Source organism: Anabrus simplex, chromosome 2 (genome assembly GCF_040414725.1).
Source record: "Anabrus simplex isolate iqAnaSimp1 chromosome 2, ASM4041472v1, whole genome shotgun sequence".
In the NCBI taxonomy this organism is placed as follows: domain Eukaryota; kingdom Metazoa; phylum Arthropoda; class Insecta; order Orthoptera; family Tettigoniidae; genus Anabrus; species Anabrus simplex.
In genome coordinates this window covers 644662829-644688867 of record NC_090266.1, presented here as the reverse complement: position 1 = coordinate 644688867, position 26039 = coordinate 644662829, and the positions used below count along the sequence as shown (strand labels likewise).

Sequence of the window (26039 nt, the reverse complement as noted above, 5' to 3'; positions counted from 1 at the left end):
TTACATCACGCTGTAAAATGATTTCAATCAAAAGTATCTACACTGATATTTTTTTCTCTCTCCTTCAAAGGACAATTATGAAATCCTTAATGAAATCCTTAAGGTCTCAACAACAGATAAAGACAAAAGAGTTTTACATCACCACTTACACAGGTGCATTTAATGTGACAGGCACCGCATATCACTTCCGCAACTAAATCAAGTGGAATATTCAGCAACAAAATCACCTATTAGACTGCTATACTGAAGGCCCCACAAGATGACCTCTCAACTATAACTTTTTTTTTAATATGCCAACAAAGCAGGAGACAGAACCTGAGTTGATTTGTAGCTTCAAAAAGAACAAACAATCTTAGTGGATGTGAAAAGTGAATACTAAAAGAGCTAGTTCTATGATACTCAGATCACTGTTTTATCCTCCTGAGCTAGAAAAGAGTGTACTTTTATTTAAAATAAATCTTCCAGTATTATAATACAGCAGGAAGCCAATAGACATTATTCTGAAGAAAATCTCACAGCCATAGTATTTTTTAAAAACAATCAACGATATATATTCTCCACCATAACGTTCTAGTAGAATCTTAGGAGAAAGAGATTTACTTGCAACTAAAACTGATAGAACTCGTAGTCATATAATGAAAGGACCACAATAAATAATATACAATACATATTAGTCAGTCATTCATTTGAATGTGATTCGTAACTGAAGTTTCTAGCGCCAACAATAACCTAGCATACTTGACTTCAAAATACTGAAGCTGGAAGAAAAGACTCAGTAAATTAATCTACGAGACTTAAGTTCCCTGAGCAAATGATACATTAGGTACCCCATGCAGCATAAACCACAGTCATTCCCAGAAAAGAAAATCCATTCTTTCAGCTTCAGCTTCAAACAAAACTGAAGATACAAGAAATCTATTTTAAAACACAAATGACAATTTAAGAACTACAGTTATAAGGAAATGTCTAATGACAAGTTAAGAACTTGTAGGCCTAGTTACAAAGAAATTTCTAATACATATGATTTACACTCACTCATCCTTCTGCTGACATACCAAACAGACTAGCCACCAGAATAAATCTTCATTAATGTACATATATATCTGATTCCTCCAATGAAAACAATTTACTGTGCAGAATGAGATAGCAAAAGTTGTATCACAGAGAAATGCTCTCTCTGATGCTCAGCACCTAAAAATAGAAAAGAAAAAAAAAAACCCTGACAATTCTTTGAAAATAGCTCTTTATGGTAAAGTTAATCTAAACAAAAGTATACCATAAGTATAAGGGTTGCCCAAATGAAACCAACACATTTTTTTATTTCTGTAATGGTTTATTAAAGAGCGATGTATGGGTGACATCTTTCTTAATCTGTTTACCCTCTGAGGGATCCCACCTCTACCGCCTCAAGGGCAGTGTCCTAGCGTGTGGAGTGTGAGACATTTGGTCGGGGGGGGGGGATACAACTGGAGAGGAGAATCAGTACCTCACCCAGACAGCCTCACCTGCTATGGTGAACAGAGGGCTTGGTGGGGGATGGGAAAATTGGAAGGGATGGGCAAGGAACGGGGAAGGAAGCGGCCGTGGCCTTAAGTTAGGTACTCTCCCGGCATTTGGCTGGAAGGGAAGTGGGAAAGAGAATCGAATCCTCCTCTACTCAGTTGACCTCAGGAGCTGAGTGGACCCCGTTCCAGCTCTCGCACCACTTTTCAAATTTCGTGTCAGAGGCGGGAATCAAACCCGGGCCTCTGGGCGTGGCAGCTAATCACGCTGACCACCGCTGGGTGACATATCTAACTAAATATAGTTGCCTTGTTGGTTCAAGAAAGTGTCTCAGCAGTCTCATACCCTGAAGAGCAATGTCTGTGGTTGGTGGCCAAACCACTATGTTCCTAGTCTTTTACCTATCTCTTTCTTTTCCCTTTGTTTATCCATCTTTCTTTGTTTCCCACACTTCCCATGACATGACTAAAGACTTGACAAGATGGCCCCTCAATAAGTGTTTAAGCCTGCCCTCTTGATGAAGCTGGGAAGCAGAATTCAGCGTGCTGGGCACATAAAAGGAATTGGTACAGAAGAACTGGGGTTGATAAGGAGAGTGTCAATCTAGCTGAATACAGCAGTGTATGAAGATGACGAGAGTGTTTTGTCTTCCCAGAATCACCTGCCATTGTGTTCAGCCTATTATGAGTTTCTTTTGTTCCTCTCTTTTTATAGACAACTTACATACATATTACATATAAAATATACTAAATAACTCAAGGTTCAAAATATCTGAATCTTATTACCTTAACGTTAAGTCATGGCCAGCATGCAGCTTAGAGTAATCCAACCCACAAATGAAAGCAGCAGGCACTAACAAATCCTTCAACTAAAGACTGGATGTCAACCAAAGAGAACTCCAGCTGCCCCATTTTATGTTTAGGATCATGCAGAGTTTTTCGATATACAGCACACAAATCCTGCCAACAATAATGACAATAATAAAATCAATTACAATCAAGGTAAAACATAAAGTCACATAACAAAATACAATTAAAAGATATTACGCTAAACACATCAAGTTACTGGATAGCATACTGTCCACATCTATTTTGGTTGTGAAATTCAAGGGCTTCTACAACATTTGAATAGTAACACAATATCCTATTTGAAAAAAGGAGAACATGAAGGCTTTCCAGAGGTGGGAATATTCATCTCATAACTGTCGTCAACTTCAAAGCACTGCCGATGTGTCACGTCTAATACATGCAGCAATTCTTCTATAAAGACCATCCTGCCCACCAAAGATCCTCAATACAACCCCTCCAAATGAAAGGTGAATTAGAATATTTACACTGACTGACAGAGCAAATGCAACACCAAGAAGGAGTGGTTCGAAAGGGATGAAAGTTGGGGAAAAAACAGAGACGGCACGGACGAATAATTGATGTTTATTTCAAACCGATATGCAGGTTACACAATGCGCACGGCATCGACTCAGTAGGATGTAGGACCACCGCGAGCGGCGATGCACGCAGAAACACGTCGAGGTACAGAGTCAATAAGAGTGCGGATGGTGTCCTGAGGGATGGTTCTCCATTCTCTGTCAACCATTTGCCACAGTTGGTCGTCCGTACGAGGCTGGGGCAGAGTTTGCAAACGGCGTCCAATGAGATCCCACACGTGTTCGATTGGTGAGAGATCCGGAGAGTACGCTGGCCACGGAAGCATCTGTACACCTCGTAGAGACTGTTGGGAGATGCGAGCAGTGTGTGGGCGGGCATTATCCTGCTGAAACAGAGCATTGGGCAGCCCCTGAAGGTACGGGAGTGCCACCGGCCGCAGCACATGCTGCACGTAGCGGTGGGCATTTAACGTGCCTTGAATACGCACTAGAGGTGATGTGGAATCATACGCAATAGCGCCCCAAACCATGATGCCGCGTTGTCTAGCGGTAGGGCGCTCCACAGTTACTGCCGGATTTGACCTTTCTCCACGCCGACGCCACACTCGTCTGCGGTGACTATCACTGACAGAACAGAAGCGTGACTCATCGGAGAACACGACGTTCCGCCATTCCCTCATCCAAGTCGCTCTAGCCCGGCACCATGCCAGGCGTGCACGTCTATGCTGTGGAGTCAATGGTAGTCTTCTGAGCGGACGCCGGGAGTGCAGGCCTCCTTCAACCAATCGATGGGAAATTGTTCTGGTCGATATTGGAACAGCCAGGGTGTCTTGCACATGCTGAAGAATGGCGGTTGACGTGGCGTGCGGGGCTGCCACCGCTTGGCGGCGGATGCGCCGATCCTCGCGTGCTGACGTCACTCGGGCTGCGCCTGGACCCCTCGCACGTGCCACATGTCCCTGCGCCAACCATCTTCGCCACAGGCGCTGCACCGTGGACACATCCCTATGGGTATCGGCTGCGATTTGACGAAGCGACCAACCTGCCCTTCTCAGCCCGATCACCATACCCCTCGTAAAGTCGTCTGTCTGCTGGAAATGCCTCTGTTGACGGCGGCCTGGCATTCTTAGCTATACACGTGTCCTGTGGCACACGACAACACGTTCTACAATGACTGTCGGCTGAGAAATCACGGTACGAAGTGGGCCATTTGCCAACGCCGTGTCCCATTTATCGTTTGCTACGTGCGCAGCACAGCGGCGCATTTCACATCATGAGCATACCTCAGTGACGTCAGTCTACCCTGCAATTGGCATAAAGTTCTGACCACTCCTTCTTGGTGATGCATTTGCTCTGTCAGTCAGTGTATTACCCCTCAACATGAATATGCTGTAAACAAGACCAAAGTTATGACAAATTTCAAGGTGCTGCAAATTTTTTCTTCAGGAGCGTAGGTACACTATTATTTACTTTTTTTACAAGTTGTTTTACGTTGCACAGGCACAGAGAGGTCTTACGGTGACAATGGGATAGGAGAGGCTAGGAGTAGGAAGGAAATGACCATGGCCTTAATTAAGGTACAGCCTAGTGTGAAAAATGGGATACCACAGAAAACCATCATCAGGGCTACTGACAGTGGGGTTCGAATCCACTATCTCCCGAATGCAACCTGGTAGCTACGTGACCCAAACCACGTGGCCACTTGCTCGGTGAAAATAACTTTATTTATACACATTCCTAATTACTTTGAGAAGGAAATCACTTGCGCAATAAGGATGTGAACTACCACAGTTTCTCCATAATACCATTATATGAAATCTAAGGACTTTAGGGTCGCCGGTGACCCATACAGAAAAATACATTTTTTGGCTACTGGTTGGAATATAATGTGTCTTCTGTTGGCATAATTACATATTAAAAGTATGATTTATTCAAGTATTGGACAGTATTTATTATTGGACCTCTCCTTGGTTGAGTCAAAAATGTTGTAAATACAAGAAATTTTGACTTTAATGCATTTGTGCTTTACTTCTCTTGTTCAGAAATATTTGAGACTACTTATCACAATGAAATTGTAAATTGCATACTTCATAATTGTAATCTGTTTCAGAAGAAATGTTTTTGCTGTAATTGATTATCCGATATAATCCGATAAACTTTATGGGTCACGGGTGACCAAATGTTGGTAAGAATATAGGGAAATAATGAAACTCCAGTTGTCTTGAGTTTTCTGTACGGAAACAAAATTAAATCAAGATTATGCAACAATTGTCTAGATGTTACTCATAAAGACCGCCTGTGAAACAATGAACTCGCTACATGTGACAATAATGAATATGAACTGGCACCAAACTAAGATTGTACTCCGCACTAGCTGGCAATCAGCTTTCAGAAGAAAAGGACTGTCTCTGCCGAATTCCCAGTTCATTCCTCTTTTATACAGGTAAGTCACAGTTTTAATCTTTTAGTATGTTTGAGTTCTAGCAATTTGTTTTTTTCTTCTTTTGTAACAATGTACCTTATTTTCAATTTATTGCAGATGTCTTCCATATGGGAAGACATTTTATTATGAAGGACGATGAGATTAAGCAGTAACTCTTTGTTGATTAAAGTGACAATGAAGATGATCTACCCCAGGATGCTGAAGACCTGGATTTTCTGGTAAAGGACATGGACGTTGTTGGAGAAGTGGAAATTGAACCCCTCCAATACCTGACGGCAATGGTTCATTTACATCAGAGGTACCCATACCCCTTACCACAATTCAGGTACTCTACGGGAAATGGAATGATGAAGAAGATTGGTTCATTTGGAACAAAGTGTTCACACAACTCATTGTTATAGAATCCAGTTATCCATTCAGTGAAATATAAATTAAATTTGATATGGAGAGTTTATGCCCTTTTTCTGATTCTGTTGCTTGTTGTTGTTGTTGCTTGTTGTTTAAAGGGGCCTAATATCTAAGGTCATCGCCCTTTTCTGTTTCTGAGAAGACCGTTCACCTTTATAAACTTGTAATCGAGATCATAGAACAGAGAGCTTACATGATGCACAAGGGACGGCCGTTTGTAATAAGTGAAAAGGAATGGAAAGTTTTCTCACAGATGAACACTGTAATGTTTTGCCTATCATTAGTAATTACTGGTCGACTTATGCTGACCTCCAAGTGCCTTACGTATCATCAGCGATAAACCTTCACTTCAGTGATAATGAGAATGATCCCAATTCAATTTCAAGTTGAAGTTCCAAAACCTACATGCTACCAACAGTTCAAGAATGCTATGCAAGTGTACAAATATTTTGTGAATTTTTCTCTGTTTTACAAAGTTCCAAAACTGTTTCTGTTAACTCTACAAAATGTACTTGAAGTGTTGAACAAAAAAATTAAATGCAGAGATATAAACTACATTCTAAAAAAAAAAAAAAAAAATAGAAAATTATTTTACATTTTTACTCTTACAGACATTTTGGGTCGTATATGACCCAAGCTTTTCCGGGTAAGTGAAAAGTACTATGAATGTTTCATTATTATTATGCATTTATTTACATGGTGTGATTCAAGGTTATGAAGCCACACACACGCACGCATGCACACAACTCCCCCCCCACCTCTCTCTCTCTCTCTCTCAATAATACTGAAATGTACAAACTAAAGGGAAAGAAGAAAGGAATGAATATATATATTTTTTTTTTTGCTAGGGGCTTTACGTTGCACCGACACAGATAGGTCTTATGGCGACGATGGGATAGGAAAGGCTTGGGAGTTGGAAAGAAGCGGCCGTGGCCTTAATTAAGGTACAGCCCCAGCATTTGCCTGGTGTGAAAATGGGAAACCACGGAAAACCATTTTCAGGGCTGCCGATAGTGGGATTCGAACCTACTATCTCCCGGATGCAAGCTCACAGCCGCGCGCCTCTACGCGCACAGCCAACTCGCCCGGTGGAACGAATATAAAATAACCCAGAATTTAAAAAATCGTCCTAATGCATCAATAAAAACAAATTTAGCAGAACTTAGTGAAACACGGAACCAGGTGAGTTGGCAGTGTGATTAGGGGCACACGGGGCAAACAGCTGTGAGCTTGCATATGGGAGATAGTAGGTTCAAACCCCACCGTCAGCAGCCCTCAAGATGGTTTTCAGTGGTCTCTCATTTTCAAACCAGGCAAATGCTGGAGCTGTACCTAAATTAAGGTCATGGCCACTTCCTTCCCTCTCCTAGGCCTATCCCCTCATCGTCATAAGACCTATCTGTGTCGGTGTGACATAAAACAAATTCTAGGAAAAAAAGTGACACTTGGAATGAAATAATTAAACAGGAAGACAGAATTCATGTATTTCCACTCAACTTAATCCGTCTAAGTACTGCTGTTAACATTTCTTTCTAAATACCAGCTCAGAGATGGTGTCCCTTAGGTCACTGAGCAACAAATTCCAAGTTCGAATTGTACTGACAGTAAAATAATTATTGTAGAGGGTGGATCTGTGATCTAGTATTTTGAGGGTTAGGTTAGCTGCAGCGCTGGTCAGGATGTTATGAATGGTTGAGAACAACTGGAAAGAACCTGTTAGATAAGAGGGCGTCTGCCTGTATATTATTTTGTAGAGAAGAAGCAATGAATTATAGCTACGACACTGGTTTAGTTTAAGCCAATTTAGCTCATGGAATGCAGAGTTATATGAAGAAATTTTCGAATGTTCATGATACAGCAGGCGCAACCATTCTGAGCTCTCTGAAGTCTATGAGAGAGGGTGCCACTTAGTCTGCCATACACAATGTCACAGCAGTCAAACAGAAGCGAATTGTCAAACTGTTGAACCAACAGCTTTCTGACCTTGAAAGGAAGTAAATCTTTCATTCTTGTAAGTAAGAGAAGGGAGTAAAATACTCATTGGCATACAGTGTTGTGTGTTCTGTCCAGTCAAGGTTTTTGTCCATTATTAATCCTAAACCTTTAACTTTGTTTACAAAAAGGATTATGATTCCATTCAGTGTTACTGTTGGGAATATCTACATTTGTTAACTCATTGGAATACTTTGCCGCTTGCCAGGCGGCGGGGCATGCAGTAACCGTTCACACACAGACGCCTGACACACGATCTACTGAGAGGTAAGCTTTCTGCAACTAGTTCAAGCCTTCTGTCAACAGATGGCATGGCATGCAGTATACTGTCTGAAGGCTGAGAATCTGCTCTCTCTTAAAGTTGGAACGAACATCACAGATTGCGTCACGCAGCAGGCAATAGGTCTCCAATTAGGGTGATCACCCACTTGATAATCAGCAGAAATGACCGGCCCTAGTAAACATTGTATTACAGGGACTAAAATTGAACATATATTATGAGATACACAGAGTGAATTGGGCAGTGATATAGTTTTAGAAAATTATATAATTTTATTTACTACCAATGGAAGTTACAGCAGCATTACAAAAAAATTCATGCTAGAGTGATGATACGTTTGAAGGTGACGATGATAATGAAGTTCATCCTGCCTACAAAAAGATAAAGGAAGATGATTGGGAATGTAGTAAAACAGGATATAAACCTTCCAAATATGGTTTTATGTGAAATTCTGGAATAAAATCCATCATAAACGGGACCCTCCCTCCAGATCCCTCCCCTCTAGACATTTTTCAACACGTAGTTCACAACTATATGGAATGAGATAGTTACTGAAAGAAACAGTTTTGCCGATCACTTGTTCACAGAAAAAAAATCCTTACTCACCCTGTAAGAGGTCACTGGGCACATTTCACAAGGTTTATAACCCCAAACCAGGCCATGACTGTGTTGAAAGCAAGACGGGAAAAAAATTGCAATGAGATATGAGTGTGAAAATTATTTGGTGGGTTTGCATTTGCTGGAGTGTTTTAGGGTGTTTCACACCATTAAAAGCTTTCAGATTGTTCTTCCGGGTGCTGCACTTAATCACATCAAACAATGGTATGATTAAAATTCAGTATGTTGCAGATTACATGTATAAATCTCAGTAGTGTAAAACTGTATCTTATGAATGAAAAAATTGTATACATGTGCTTGCTCAGTACATTAAAAATAGTATGTCAATGGGTTAAGTGATAATGGGTCTTGTATGTACCAATCATTATAGCTTGAGATTTCACAGGGTTCATTTTGAGTCCATTTATTCTAGTCCACAGGCGCAAGGTCTTGATTAATTTTACACATAGCTTCCTCAATACCGTTTACTTTCGTGTGGGCATAGATCTGCATATAGATGATATTTACAGTTTCAAATATTTGATGAAATATAGTTAACATATAGGAAAAAAGAAGCAAATAATATAAGCAAATATTATAAGCTATTTATAAGCAAATATTTCTTTTCCATGCTCTAAATTATATGGAAAGCTTATGGTTCTGAAAATATTAAATGCGAATGAACATATTGTTTATATTTTCACATAGAATATGAATTGAACATAAGAATTTACATTTATAAGTATTCCAAGGTTTGTAATGATGTGCTTACCTTCGGCCATTTTGCAAGAATTACTTCATCTTGGATTCTACATTTTCAAGTCTTCTTCATATATCAAGCCATCATCCCCCGAACTTGGCCCGTATCCTACTAATGCACGCCACCTACTTCTCGAACATGACTGTGTCATTGCCTCTAGCTCTTACGAGTTACTTCTAGTATGTTCTTTTCCCCTCTCGCCCCTGCTTCTACATTTTTTACCCTGCTTTCCACTGGAAATATATAAATACTGATGGTTTTCAACCTTTTTTTCCATCTGTGCTATTGTGCTGGTCCAAAAGGAGAACTGCCATTCCATCCTTTGCTTTTGTTAGCTATGATATTTCCACATTCCAGCACTATGCCTTGACAGGATGACTTCACCAGCCGCATGAATTAATTAGGGGGAGAGACTTCTTTCTCAATGTTCTCGTCTTGTTCTGAATCTGGTTCTTTCTACTGCAAAGGCTAATATATTTTGGATCAGGATCTGTTTCTACTCCCACACATGGGAAAGTCCTTTCCATATCCATGTGTTGGTTCTCACTGCATTTAATGAAATTTTCATAATAACTCTCCTTCCCCTTTTTCTCTCTTCTAATTTCAAAAAGAATGGTTTGAGTCATGTGTGTATGTGTGCAAGCATGCCTTCTTACACAAACACATCTAGTGCTGTCAACAAGGAATGCGGTACCTCACATAAATCCACATTATTCGGCGTATTATGCATCTACTCGACCTCGATGAAGTTAACACCTTCACCCCTGCAGAGGAGTATGGTCGTTTAAGCACGCAGTCTTCTATGGCCCGTAGAGGAGTAAAGTCATTTAGCACTCATTCAGTGTAGCGCGCTCTGATATGCTTGTGTTTTCGGAGACCAGAAGAGTTCCACCTAGAAGTTTCTTTTTCTTCCAGTAGATGACTCGAGTATCCTCTTTTCTCGACACTGTAAAAACCACCGTTTGTGTTCTTTTACTACTCATTGTTTCCCCAGCCAATTTTAGAGCACTTCTCAACCTGATTCAAATTGCAATTGATAGCGGCTGTGTAGTAGACAAAGCTTCAAATGAGTACATTTTGCAGTAATAAGAGATATTCTGGAAGAAAAAATGTGTGATATTTTGCACAAGAATGAAAATGAAATGGCGTATGGCTTTTAGTGCCAGGAGTATCTGAGGACAAGGTATTTTGAATTTACTCATGTGGGCAACCTGCGCGTCGCGATGAGGATGAAATGATGATGAAGACGACATATACACCCAGCCCCCGTCCAGCAAAATTAAACAATTATGGTTAAAATTCCCGACCCTGCCAGGTATCGAACCTGGGACCCCTGTGACCAAAGGCCAGCACACTAACCCTGCAGCTGGACTGCACAATAATGACAGGTGATGATCTGATAGCTTCAGACATTGAAAGTGAGTGTGATTACATGTGTAGTTGAAGCGCTGGAAGGGTGAACAGTAATCTGGACAGGAACAATGACAGAGTTTCCTTTCTGTCATCTATCGGCACCAATATTTGAGGAAAATTATGTTATGCTTTTTGTAAACATTTTCTTCAATAATGATTTCTTTAATATGCACTAATGAACAACACAGCAGTCAAGCAGGCAGCTTTTTAAAAATGGCTGGGCCACAGCAGTGGCAAGCTGCTCAAGAAGCTGGTAGTGAAGATGTTAATTGAACATGGCTTTGTGTATTTTAGCTCAGGTATTGATGTCACGATCAGCTGTTCCTTATCTCAATGGGCTTTGATATTAAGAAAATGCGTATTGTACATCTGGAATTTATATATGTTGTAAAATTTATCTTATTTATCAAAGCTACTTATTCTCTGTTTTCCTCTGCAGTCGAAGAAAGTCCTAGATCGTAATATCGAGTTCAATGTGATTTTATTTTGGTGTAAATAAGTATCACACAAGATACATTCACTTCCTTGCATAAAACCACTTTATTGCTGCTATGTCCATTCCTTAACAACACACAGTCATAAACAACACTACACTATTAAGGGAAATACATTGAAGCAATGTACTGTCGATTTTGTCAAGTACAGATACCAGCAAGTCCTCACACTTATCGTTCACTTCACCATGACACAAGTGTAATAGACTGGTATAACTTGCCACTGTTGGCAGCCCTGAAGATGGTTTTCTGTGGTTTCCCATTTACACACCAGGTAAACGCTGGGGCTGCACCTTAATTAAGACCATGGCTGCTTCCTTCCCATTCCTATCCCATCGTCGCCATAAGACCTATCTTGTCGGTGCGACATAAAACAAATAGCAAAAAAATTATATAACTTGAAAGCAATATTCTTTAACCCATGGATAAATAATGCTAATATCGAGCTTGAATTATTATTATTATTATTATTATTATTATTATTATTATTATTACTCTTGTTAGGTATGGCTATGAAGTGTTTACATCCATTTAATATTATTATTTACAGACGATCGTATTATTTGTGAGGTTATGTCATGAAACATGTGCTATATATATTTTTTAAATGAGTTTAGTTAATGTAAGAACACGTAATCAATAGTATATAATTTATTGTTACCTGTATATATGATGTATAGTCTACTACAATACTGTGCAACACACCGCAATTTTTTTTTTTTTTTTTTTTTGCTAGTTGCTTTACATCGCACCGACACAGACAGGTCTTATGGCGACGACAGGACAGGGAAGGGCTAGGAGTGGGAAGGAAGCGGCTGTGGCCTTAATTAAGGTACAGCCCCAGCATTTGCCTGGTGTGAAAATGGGAAACCACGGAAAACTATCTTCAGGGCTGCCGACAGTGGGGTTCGAACCTACTATCTCCCGAATACTGGATACTGGCCACACTTAAGCGACTGCAGTTATCGAGTTTGGTAAACTGCAATATCCAGAATGTATGACGAGAACTATGTATAGCATTCCTTACATTGTAACTATGCTACTGGACACACTAGAATTCACGAGAAGATATGTTGTGACATAGAAGCCTGGCCAGGCAACATATATAAGGAGGCGGGCTTGATGGTGGAGTTGAGTCATTGTTTAACAGGAGTTGTTTTGACGAGACTTGTGTAGAAGTTGTACTAGTGAGTGATTGAAGTATGTGAATTGGTTTTGTTGAGTTGGTAGTTGACATGCCTCTGGTGCAGTCTTCTTCTCATTCTTTGTGATAGGTAGTTGTTCAAAATGGTGGTTTATTGATGTGTGTGACAAATGTATCAGAGTTTGTAAATAAAATTAGGATATACAACTGACAGCAGTTTGTCTGCTTCTTTGTGGATACATCACTGGCGACCGTGACGAGGACATAAGAATAATTTTTGAGTGAACACGAGTGTAAGTGCGAATTAGAACAAAATGCAAGTGATACTAGAAAATATGTCCGTACAACAACTCAAAGAAGAACTCGCCAAGAGAAATCTTTCAACGAACACCAAGAAGAAATCGCTGCAGATGCGGTCAGAAGAAGATCTCTTCAAAAAAGACAAAGATCCCGAAAGGTTTTTTTCGAGGTCGACGAAAAATCGGACGAAACATTGGAAGATGAAGTAAATATTAACAAAATGTGTTCTAAGCTAACGAACATGATACAAACACTCAATTCCAACTTAATAGACCAAATTTTGAAAGTAAATGACTAACTATGAGGCAAAATTTCAGACGTCAATTGCGGCCTAACAGAACAGACTGCAGACCAAATTTCGAAAGTAAACGACAACATTTCAGACGAAATTTCTCAAGCATATACAGTTTTAACTGGACAAATAACACAAGAGTACACACAGGTTTACAAAGTAGAACAACGCCTAGAATCAAAAATTTCAACAGTAGATGACAAAAATTTATCCCAAATTAGGGAGCCGTATTTCTGCTAATGAAGAAAGGTTAGAAAATCAGTTTTCGACCATCAACGGAGATGTGTAGAATATAAGAGAAAGCATCCTTCACGCAGCAGAAGATAGATTGACCAATCGATTAACGCAGCAGATATCGCACATCAGGTCAAAACTGGGACAGGTTGAACAGATCAATAGTAGGGTAAGCCAGCTGGAAGGGCATTTCAAACCTCAAGGAGGAGGTGGAAATCCAGGTATCCAGCATAAAGCAAAAGTTGAGGGGAGAATTTCTAAACTCGAGGGAAATTTTGAAAGCCGCACCTCTGCTATTGAGGGAAATTTTGGGAACCGTATTTCTGCTAATGAAGGAAGGTTAGAAAATCAGTTTTCGACCATCAAGGGAGATGTGCAGAATATAAGAGAAAGCATCCTTCACGCAGTAGAAGATAGATTGACTTGAACAGTACCTATCGCCATGCCTCTAAACCCCTCAAACCTAAGCGGCAATACAGGACACCTAGACCCAAAGGTGATTATAGAGAGCTTTCCGGAATTCCACAGGCGACTGGAAGAGAACTGACTAGCTTCATCGAGGGATCGGTCAATCTACTAGGACGGACTGATCTACCGGAGGACATCTTCGTTCAACTCATCACACCGTGGTTAAAGGGGCAAGCTGCTACTTGGTGGAATAACTTGAAAGGCTTAAATTTAAACTGGGCGGACTTCAAGAGGGATTTCCTAGCTAGGTTCAATTCCGAAGGGGTGAAAAGCTCTGTGAAATGGAAGGTACTGACTGAGGTCCAACCCAACGGCATGAGAGCTAGCACATTTGTCCTACAGAAGTAGCAGCTCTTCAAGCGTCTGCACCCAGAAGGAAGCAAGAACAAAGCACAGAGCTACTCTGCGATAAGATTCGACCCCTAGTGAAAGTATCACAACCGAGATCCTTTGAAGATCTACGTAGAATCATCGCCCAGTTGGAGTAGGAACAAGGGATCAAAGCTACAGAAGAGACCAACTCGCTTAGGAAGTGCTACTGGTGTGAAAGAACAGGACACCTGAAGAACAAGTGGCCAAACTTGATGTCAGAAAACTAGGTCCAGCCCATTCTGGATTGAGAGGGAATGAGACCGGGAACAGGAATGCACCACAGGACACGACAGACAAGCGACGCTGGTCGAGTAGGAGAGCGATTGGTCAGATTGTGAGCAGAACAGCCAACCTCGCCCAGCTATCATCTTAACACGTTCAGTACCCGCTTCTGAGCGGGACACTTGAATGCCTGGACCGGCCATTTTCATGCCCGGCCCTCTTGACGTGCATCACTTAATACAATTTACAATTACTCCTAAACTATGAATGTTAGAAAAATGATACTTTGTGCTTACTTCTTGTGAATATTTAAGGTGTGATAACTGGTGTGACAGGTTTCAAAATACATCTAATTTTATACAGCCTATCTGTATTTTCGGCATAATGATTACCGTCACCGAAGTGAAGAAATGAAAGAATATGAAGGAAGCGTATTCGGAACATTGTTTTAGAAAAATATCGGAGTATGAATAACAGGGTCTTCGGTCCAGTACATTTTTATATCAGGATTTTGGACTAATCGGTATCCATGATTGGATGATCGAATTCTTTGGGAAAGGCCGGGGCGCCGCACTTATCACTTGACTCGCGTATAGATTGGTCTGCTCACACACATACTGATAAAATTCATCATTCATGAAAATACTCACGTACCTCAAAATATCCTGCTTATTTTCTATTTGAACTTTTATACCTGAATTCTCTGTAAATGGTGGAACAGGTGGACAATAACTAGGATGATATGTATCAGGCACTTCACTTTTCTCTATAAGCATATCGGATTCGGGAATCGGTATTTCTTCGTCACTCTCACTTTCACTATCTGAGTCTATTTCAGGAATAAGTTCATCACCAGAATAATCATTGTAAACAATATCTAATAATTAATATTCCGTGTAAAACTTTGTATTATAAGCCATTATACTACACTCGGTAGGAACGACACGCACTGCATTGGAATCTCAAGTACCGACTTGACGCGCGAGGAAGTTCTGAGATTTTCCAGCTATAACTGTTGAGATAAACATGAGCCCACTCAACGCGAGGGTTATCTCAACAAGGTCAACCAACTTCCTGCTACAACCAGTAACGATGACTAAGGTGTAAGAATGCATAGATGACGAATATAAACAGCATTGCTTCACGCGGAACATTAAACGTCTTACGCCGTCCACGGCCCACAGCATAAGAGCAAGCTTGAACGTCTTACGCCGTCCACGGTCCGCAATGAGTTAAGGATAGGCAATGACAATTTTTCAGCCTTACTCAACAGCCAAGCAAGTCATTCATTTATAATCGGACTGTTGCCAAATTACTACCGCCTATGAAGTCTCACCATCTCGGAAGGGTAGTGGGAGCAGCAGACGGGGTAACCTATTACATCCAAAGACAGATTAACCTAACCGCTAAATGCATGAACCTGCCTACTGTAATTGATGCCGCAGTGAGTCAGAACCTAATACCTGACATCATATTAGGTTATGACTTCTTGGTGGAATACAAGGTGATCCTAGACTATGCAGCTCATGGAGTACTTTTGTGAAAAGACAGACGTCTGAGGGTCGCGTGGCACGATGGAAATCTCTGGACACGCAATGATGTGGAAGTCGACGAAGATCTGGGAGATATCCAGTTAACGCATCTTCAACCAAGTGAAGAAGAGGAGCTGAGACACACCTTAAAAGACTTTCTGGAAGTCATCACCAATAAAATAGGATGGACTACCACTGTAACACACACCACTGAATGCAACACTTCCACACCTTTCAAGCAACGTCCATATCCAATCAACCTGGATAAGCGCAACTTCATCATTCAGAAGACTCAAGAGATCTAAGGACAAGGTCTCATCAAACCCTCTACATCCTGTTGGGCTAAACCTATCGTCCTAGCGGAAAAGAAGAATGGAGTGTAATGACTGTGTATAGCCTTTCGCAAGTTGAATGAGAAGACCGTTAGTGATGCCTACCCCATGCCTGACCTGAAAGACTCGCTGAAACAAGTAAGTGGGTTTAGGATTTTCAGTAGGCTGGATCTCAACTCCAGATACTGGCAAGTGGAGGTCGAAGAAAGTTCTAGACCACTGACTGCCTTCATGACACTGAGAGGATCGTACCACCAGTTTACTGTAATGCCTTTTGGAATGAAGAATGCTCCTGCAACCTTCATGCTACTGATGGGTAAGGTATTGTAAGTATATGTTGGAGATTTCTGCAAAGTGTATCTCGATGACATTTTCATGCACAGCAAGAATTTTCAAGAACACCTTGTACATCTGAGGAAAGTGCTGGAACGACTGAAGATTCATGGACTGACTTGCCAACTGGAGAAGTGCCACTTTTCCCAATCCCGCACAGAATATCTCGGCCATATCCTAACACAGGGCCATCCAGCCATTGCGCTCTGAGAGCGCGCCCGCGCTTGTGGAGCACTGGGCAGTCAGACTAGCGCTCCTACCCCTACCACCACTACAGTGTGGCAGCAAGGAGACCTGAGACGGACGATGTTCGGACCGCGCTGAATAGATACAGTGCGTACACGTCCGACGGCTTTTGTGGGTTTGTTGACATATTGATAGGACTGTTTTGCAATAACAAATATACCCATATACAAATCAAAAGGTACTCCGATGTATGGAATATGCAGGAAACGAAATCAGGTGTTAAACAATTGTGCAAATATCTATCGCTCATCATTGCATGATGTTTACTTTTGGTAAGCTTAAGAACCGAAAAGAAACACTCACAAATGTACGTTGAGCCGAACATTGATAGAACTGTACATGCATGTTTATACAAAAGGGGGTATTCTTCTTGCCGAAAACCGCTGTAAAATTCTTCTACACTTCGTGACATTAGAAAGCGGTCTTTAAGATGAACATTTCACTGCAGTTCAATCAAGTTTAATTGAAATAGCTGTGGGTCACTGTCTGCACTAAGAGAAAATGGTCGAACAAATACATCTAACACTGCTTTTAAGAATAGCTGTGTCCAGAAATATTGTAAGTCTACTCAATTTGGAGAAGATTGTTTGTTCCAAAAGTAAAAGCTCGTAAAAATGACAGAGCAAAAGTCACTCAAGGTCTGTACTGTATGTTCACATTGTTATAATTTTGTTGAATTTTCCTCTCAGATATGTTCACATTTCAGTTTTGAATAAATCACATTACTGTATTCTTTGCTTAACCAAAAACCATGATGTTGACAATTCAGCCAAGGAGTCAGACTTCTAAGAGTCAACTACTAGTTTTGCAGTGTTAAATGGCATAAAGTGGATCAAAATCCATTAAATTTATTGTGATTTTGGATCAAATTGTAAGTGCTTATTTACCAGTGGTCTGTTGAACCTGTTAAGGATTCTTTGTCAGTTGTACAGTCAACTTCATAAGTCTAAAAGAGGTTACAATGTTGCCATGCAAGAGTGTGCAGAAAAAGAAAATGTTTTGGAGACGGAAGGCTCATTTATCAGGGATATTTAAAATACCCTTACACCACACTTCGAGTCATGTAGAGAGAGACCGAACAGGAAAAGGAGCACATACTACAAGAAAACACAATGATAGGTCATTGTGGGAAGAGGGAGCAAAATAAAGAAGGAACAAAGACAAAAGGACAAGGACCATCTTCACATCTTCATACACAGCCATCCTTAACCCTTAATTACCTGTGTCAGGTCAGGATGACCCAAAGTGTGTCTTCTTTCCTTTATTTTCTTTGACCCATGGGAATATGAAGGTTGCCCGTGGTATGTTATTTCTTCTGTTGTTAAGCTCTGAGCAGCAGTGTGGTATGGGTCATTGTTGACTTCCTTATTTGCACGTATCTGCTATTGTTTTGAGATTTGCCCCAGCACGAGTGGATGTGTTACGAGAAATGGTGCAGGACAGAGAACGAGATTTGTGAGTGGCAAGCATATTTCATAGTGCATGTGTGAGTAATAAATGATGAAGGTTTCTGTTGTTCTTTCTTTATATTTTTCTCGCTCTTTTCATGCATGACAATGATTCATCTTTTTTTTTCTTTTACAGAATGTTGAAATATTTAGTAAATGACAATGCAGTGGAGCTGTAGTTGCTTCACAACAATGATGGTGATGAATCCGCGTGGGAACTTTCTGAACCTGAGGAAGACGTTGCAGAAGAAACTGAGCATGATTTGAAGTCCTAACTAGTAGCCGCTTATAAGGAAAAAATATTTTCCAGCAGGGATAACTGCTAATATCTGGGTAAAGATGAGAAAACAAAATAGAATAAACAACCTTTCAGCAGAAGTGGGTATACAAAGAGACAAAGTATTGCTTTACATCTTCTAGGTGCACGATCTTCAACACGGTTAACACAGTCCCAAAGAGAAGCATTTTCTCTTTACTTTGATGATCACATTATGGATACCACAAATATGTACATTATGAAAATCATGAAAATTTTGACAGGAGTCGTGATGCTTGAGTGACAGATCGAATGGGTGGAGATGAATGCATTTATAGACTATTACTGGGCAAGTTGGCTGTGCGGTTAGGAGTGCGCAGCTTTGAGCTTGCAACCGGGAGATAGTGGGTTCAAACCCCACTGTCGGCAGCTCTGAAGATGGTTTTTCGTGGTTTCCCATTTTCACCTCAATTAAGGCCACGGCAGCTTCCTTCCCATTCCTAGACCTTTCCTATCCCATCATCACCATAAGACCTATCTGTGTCAGTGCAATGTAAAGCAAAGAGAAAAATAAAAATTATAGGCTATTACTGTATGCCGGTACTTAGAGAGTCTCTCACCATCCTTTCATGGGACCAAGATGGCCCCGAATATTTTTCCATGACAATGTACTATGAGAGGTTCTTATTTTTTACTCTGTACTATCCAATTTGATAATCTGAATGCTAAGAATGACAGGAAAATATCAGACAAATTAGCTACAATTCATGAAATTTTGATACTGTTAGGGGAAAACTACCTGTATGAAAGCGTATACCCCAGCAGAATATTTGAACACTGACAAACTTATTCTATTTTGTGGACATTGTCCATATAGGCAGTATTTGCCAAATAAGCCAAAGAAATACAAAATTAAAAGTTACTGCTTTGGCAGATTCAAGAACTTTCTACCTACTAAAATTTGAGGTCTATGTTGGGTCCCATAATAAGCAATCTAATAGACCATCAGATATAGTTCAGCATCTTGGTGCTCCTATAAGAGGATCTGGAAAAAACGTAAGAACAGACAATTCGTATACCAGCATTCCACTTACCACGGCCTTACTGCAGATAAAGTTAACATTAGTAGGAACATTGCATAAAAATAAGAGTGAAATTCCAAATGAATTATTGAATACAAATAGAGAGGAGTATGCTCTAGTTCATTTGGATTCACCAAAGAAACTTCAATGGTGTCCTATGTCCCCCAGAAAATCCCAACCAGTGATTATTATATCCACAATGCATAATGACGACAAAATAGACCCAGGTTCCCATAAAAAGCAAGTAGTGATGGCATTTTATAATGGAGCTGACACATGTGACCAGCTCGATGGAAGTTACACTGTGCCATAGAACTAGGAGGTAGCCACTGGTGGTGTTCTACCATTTCATAAATGTTGTTCACAAGATGAACACTAATGAAAAGATACCTCTCATTTCTGAAGAATCTGAGTAAGGAACTGCTAATGGAGAACATTTTCAGAAGACTGAAGAACTCTCACATATCCTGGAGCCTTTGACAGAGGCATTGAAGCAGCACTGAAGCCACAGCAACAGCATAATGAAGACAAAAGAAATGGGCTAACACCACAGGAAAGGATCACATATGCCCCACAACACCAATTATAATAAGCATTCAACAGAGTGTGCTACTTGCGTGGGAAACATGTGCAAACACCACTACAAAGTTGTATATGCAAAATGTGAGGGGTAAAGTAAAGCTTCACTGTCGACAGCCCTGAAGATGGCTTTCCGTGGTTTCGCATTTTCACACCAGGCAAATGCTGGGGCTGTACCTTAATTAAGGCCACGGCTGCTTCCTTCCCATTCCTAGGCCTTTCCTATCCCATCGTCGCCATGAGACATATCTGTGTCGGTGCGACGTAAAGCAAATAGCAGAGAGAGAGAAAGTAAAGCTTAGGAAAGCTCAAATGCAACAGAATATTCTTGAAATATCAATTCATGTTTCTTCTTCCTCTATTTTGTTTTGGAGTTATACCAGTTATTTATAAATGATGATGCATATGGTGGATATTGAACTATTGATCGTATGTGTACTGTGCGTTTTTTTATTTGGTTGGATGTTAATATGTTCCTTTGCAATAACGTAATGTTAAAATATATCTATTTAAGTAAATTTCAACGTAATACCATTTTACTTAGTTAAGTAAGCCTGTTATCTCATCATTTTCTTCCTATTATGCTATGAATATTTTATATTTGATTTTGCATTAGTGGGTCAAAATGACCGGATGTGAATGTTGGTGTACCTTTCTTTCACACGAGTACTTATGGTTTATATAGAGGGACTCTCTCCTCATCAATCCCAGTTCCTTTCCTTGTTCCTGTCTCTCTATACAAGGCTTGATTTGACATACAGTACTGCAGTTCTTATCATTATCCTCAAAATGTGATGTTTCTAAACATAACCAATCATCACTCATACAAACAGTTCTGTACTGTATGTACACTGGGATAGTTTCAAAGCACATACAATTGTTGTTCTTACCCCACGAGATGTATTGGTGTCAATAGATAACATCATGAATGCTTCCAAATAACGTGGATGTAGAACCACCACATGTTGCACACTGCCATCTGGTGAAATAAACAGGCGATAATGCTCAGCGTACTTTGACATGAGCACCTTGGCTAGAGCCTGGTACCAAGGCAGAGACTGACAGAGTAAAGGGCCCAGACGAGGATCTAGCTGACTTAAAGGTTCTACTACAGCCAAACTACGGAGTTCACAGAACTCACTGTACGTGAGACCTGAAGCTAGAGACTGAAACAAATAGAAAAGAAATAATTAGACAACATCAATCAGCATAATAATTTATACAGAAATAAATTAATCAACAGTAGGCATTAATTTTCCTTATAATCTTCAAGTACATCCATAGAAATCTTTCTTTGCTATGAGTTTAATGTTGCACTAACACATCAAATGTTTCCGGCAACGGAAAGTAGCAGCCATTGCCTTAATTAAGGTACAGTCCATTTATCCATGGACAGAAAATGAGGCCAAAAAAAAAAAAATCATCCAATGAAGTCATTTTGACTGTATTCAACGAGATTAACACAACTGATCTTTCAAATTGTGACTCCATTCGTCTAGTTGCAGATGGTTGCCCTGGACAAAATAAAAACATAAACAATTTAACAATATGTACAAAGTGGCTGGCAACATGCGCTCCCCAGAACACCTCAAAATTGGAACTAGTTTACCCTGTTACTGGCCACACCTTTCCGCCTTCAGATAAGAGTATTTGGATTGACTGAAAGACATCTTAAAAAATGAATACAATTACTAAGAAAGAGGAGTCTCATGCAGTTTTTCAACAATATGGAACACTTCCCACACACCCTGACTGCAGATGTGTAAGTCCGTCTGATGATTCGAATTGTTGTTCTGCCATTCATGAACAGCAATCCGGGAGATGTTTTCCAATTGGATAATGCATGTCCCCATGCAGCTGTTGTAACCCAATGTGCTCTACAGAGTGTCAACATGTTGCCTTGGCCTGCTCGATCCCCCATCGAGCACGTGTGGGACATCATTGGATGACAACTCCAGCATCATCCACAACCGGCATTAACCGTCCCATATTGACCGACCAAATGCAACAGGTATGGAACTCCATCCCACAAGCTGACATCTGGCACCTGTACGACACAATGCATGCAAGTTTTCATGCCTGTATTCAACAGTAAGGTGATTACACCAGTTATTAATCGACACGGCACATTTGCAATGGCTTTTCTCGTGCGGATAATTACCTGTAGTCTTGTACCTTCAATCAATTAAATATGTCATGTCGACAAATATATTGCCAAAATTTCCATATTCTAGAGGGATTGCAGTGTGAATGCTATCTATGTATCTCATACACACTTGTTAGACCATTGTGCGCACACTTGAATTGTGAACACACCAAGCGAGTTGGGAGATAGTGGGTTCGAACCCTACTGCTGGCAGCCCTGAAGGTGGTTTCCATGGTTTCCCGTTTTCACACCTGGCAAATGCTACGGTTGTACCTTACTGAGGCCACGGCTGATTCCTTCCCACTCCCAGCCATTTTCTGTCCCCTCGTCGCCCTAAGACCTACATGTGTCGGTGCAACGTAAAGCCAATTGTAATTTTAAAAATGTGAACAGTGCCACCACTTAAAGTGTATGGCAAGATTTATCCTGAACTGCCCTAGGGTACAAGTGATAGTGTACAGTGCATGTGTGCATAAACTGTGAAGCTTAACTGTTTTAACCTGAAGTATTAGACTGTAACACTACTGTGATTGAACAGTGAGAAATGAGAGAGAGCAGTTAGTGGGACGTAAAAACAAATATCATTATCATATTATAAAGAGAGAAACAGACTTACTAGATCTCTGGAGCAGGTTTCTTCCTTGCGGCGCTCTGTCTCCCTTGGTATACACTGTAACTTATTCCACAGCAAGTGGGTACGACAATGTACCATTCCTTGGGCCACCATATCCCTGATACGCCGATGGGCTAAGAAGGCTTGGTCCAAGATTAACTCTTGCATGAGTTGCTCATGTGATGAATAATAGCCCAGATAATTCACTGACTCCTGCCTGGTAACAATGAATTACTTATTTCACAAATTATATAATTACAATCAAACAATATTCACAACTAATAAATAACAAATCATAAAGTACAAAACACAGGCTCAGAAATCAGAAAATCAGGAAGGAAAGGAAGAAAGAAAGAACAAAAATTTGTTATGATATAGATGTTGATTCCCGTAGGGAATCTGAAATATTTGTTCCGAATGAGTAAATTTATAATTGGACATTATAAATTTTCCAGCTAACTCATTCCTGGTTGTCAGCGTTTCGCCCCCGTGTGCTAGGCTGGGCTCATCAGTTGGTACCTAGCACACCTACCAAGACGCTGACTAGTGCATACCCTGGAGGCCACTGCATTGGCTAATTGTAGCCACCGGCAGTGCCAATGCACTATGAGAGACTTTGTCTCATTACCAAAAATTGATGCCTGCTTGGCTATCAGATGATATAGATGTTGATTCCTGTAGGTAATCTGAAATATTTGTTCCGAATGAGTAAATTTATAATTTATTATTATTATTATTATTATTATTATTATTATTATTATTATATTATTATTATTATTATTATTATTATTATTATTATTATTATTATTATTATTATTATTATTATTATTTATAATGTCCAATAACGGACCATTTACATTGGTATTAAAAATTTGTTAATCGAGAATGAATGGTCCAATAATAAGTTATAGCTAAAAAACTAAATTTCACTTTTAAACAAGTGCTGTATTCTAGTTTCTTCAATGGGACATAGCGAGCAAAGGAAAATGTCTCGTGTGTTCCACAAGCACACAACATGTAGAGATCACCAAGATCACGTGACAACTCTGTCCAAAGAGAAGTAGAAGTGGAAATAAAGATGACCACACTCCTCTTTGAAGTACTACTTGCTAAGAATCTACACTCACTGGCATAAAAATAGATCACTTGAGTTTTGATTACAACATTTTTACTTTTTGGACTGAAATGAGGTGCTTATAAGTTGTAACTATTCATATACAAGCAAACTACTGGGAAAATTTTAAATTTACTAAATATAATGACTTCCCAACACATTTACACTTAGCAAGGTATTCACTGATATTTTGAAAGGGAGTGTGCAATCAATGGCTGAGAATAGGCTGATGAAAACCAGTGTGGTTTCAGACCATAGAGGGGCTGTCAGTATCAGATGAGGGAACAGACAACAAGTTTGAGGGAGAAAATCAGGTGTGTAACAGAGGACTGGAGGACAGGAAGGAAAATAGGTCTTCTTCAATCAATGTAAAAGACACAGTAGGTAGGCAAGAGGGAGGGGGAGGAATGGAAGGAGTTGTGGAAGATAGATGGAAGGGAAAATGAGTGCAAAGGGTTGTCCTCAGGGAGTGGGCTCAGAAGAGGTATCAGCGGGAGGAATCAGTATGAGTCACTGCAGGAAGATGGAAATCAGGGAAGTGTTACAGTGGAGGGGTGGGGCAGGAGAAGAAGGAGTGGTAGGAAAGGTAAACATAGAGTAGAGGATAGGAAGAGGGAGGCAGAACAAGGCAGTGGGAGGACAAGAAGGGGGGGGAGTATATTCTGCACACATTGGGAGAGCTATAGGATGCTAGGAGAGGAGGTGGTCTTATGAGAAATGTGGGGGTAACTCAATTATTAGGGATGTTGCTAAAGTGTGTGGAAGAAAGAGAACCAGGGTAGAGTGTTATTCAGGAATTAGGTTGAGGCAGATATAGAGAAAATAGAAGGGAAGGAAGAAGGTAAAGAAAAGGTGGTAACTTTCCACAATGGTATCAACAACATAAGGCAAACAGCAATATATACTAACATAGCTGGGATCTGTTTATGGCAGCATGGAAGAAGTTTAAGGAAGAAGAGATTGTTAGCAGTGGAATACTGTACAGAAAGGATACTGACTGGAGGGTGACTGGAGATCTAAATGAGGGAATGGTCATGTGCAAAATTAGGAGTCAGATTAGAAGATCCTAATGGGTGGGTTGAACTGCAATAGTACACATAAGTTAGCGGATTTGTTTAGAAGAGTTATCGGGAGGTACATTCAGGGAAATGGGGTGGAGTAGGGAGCGGTGATAAGATTACAGGGAGCTGGAAGTCAAGTGAGGATAACATAAAATTATTAGTGCTAAACTGTAGAAGCACTGTAAAGAAAGGAATGGAATCAAGTAATTTAATAGATATATATTTCACCAGATATCGTAATAGGAAGGGAATCATAGCCGAGAAGTGATGTTATAGATGCAGAAAATTTCTCACAGATCTGGAGTGTTTATCATAGAGACAGTTAAACGTGGAAGGAACAGGAGTATTCATACTGGTGAGAGAAGAATTTGTAAGCTACGAAAAAGTTAAAGATGAAGTACATGAAATTCTAGGTGTGACTTATTTCTAAAGATAATAAGCAACTTGATGTTTTTGGGGTGCACAGACCTCGCAAGGCTGGCACTGATGCTGATGCAGAATTATTTGATAAGATAATCAGTTATGTGGGGAATGACACAGAAAGGAAAGTTATTGTAGCGGGTGATCTCGCTTCTACCAAATGTTAACTGGGAATGGAATGCGAACGACAAAAATTATGATCAACAAATGGTTAGTAAGTTAATTTTGAAAAGACAGCTGAATCAGAAAGTGACAGAACCAACTAGAGGGAAAAATATTCTGATAAAATGAGATGAGCTCTCTCGAGATACTGAAGTGATCGAAGCTGTTTTTATCATGGTTAAAAATAAATGAGATAGAAAGGCATGTTATAAAAGTAGGACTATTAGGCAATACCATGTGGCTGATTAAGAGAGACATGGGGGAATTCTCTAAAAGCCTTTATGATCAATGGAAAATGGTAACAATAAATGTACACAACCTACGGGGTGGGTTTAAAGCAATTGTTGGGGAGTCTGAAAACAGTTATGTACCTTTAAAAGTGGTAAACAATGGTAAGGGCCATATTAAA

At 40.2% G+C, this 26039-nt stretch overlaps 1 protein-coding gene across 1 annotated transcript in view; it reads right to left on the bottom strand.

Annotated features, from left to right (window-relative positions):
- Positions 1–609: 609 nt before the first annotated feature.
- Positions 610–26039, bottom strand: part of LOC136863623 (KICSTOR complex protein SZT2) — an 874751-nt gene continuing 849321 nt past the window's right edge. Inside the window, 4 exon segments of the mRNA XM_068226020.1 lie at positions 610–1191; positions 2289–2462; positions 21005–21267; positions 22873–23090. Of these exon segments, the coding sequence (XP_068082121.1) occupies positions 2319–2462; positions 21005–21267; positions 22873–23090 (625 nt within the window). The 3' untranslated portion in view covers positions 610–1191; positions 2289–2318.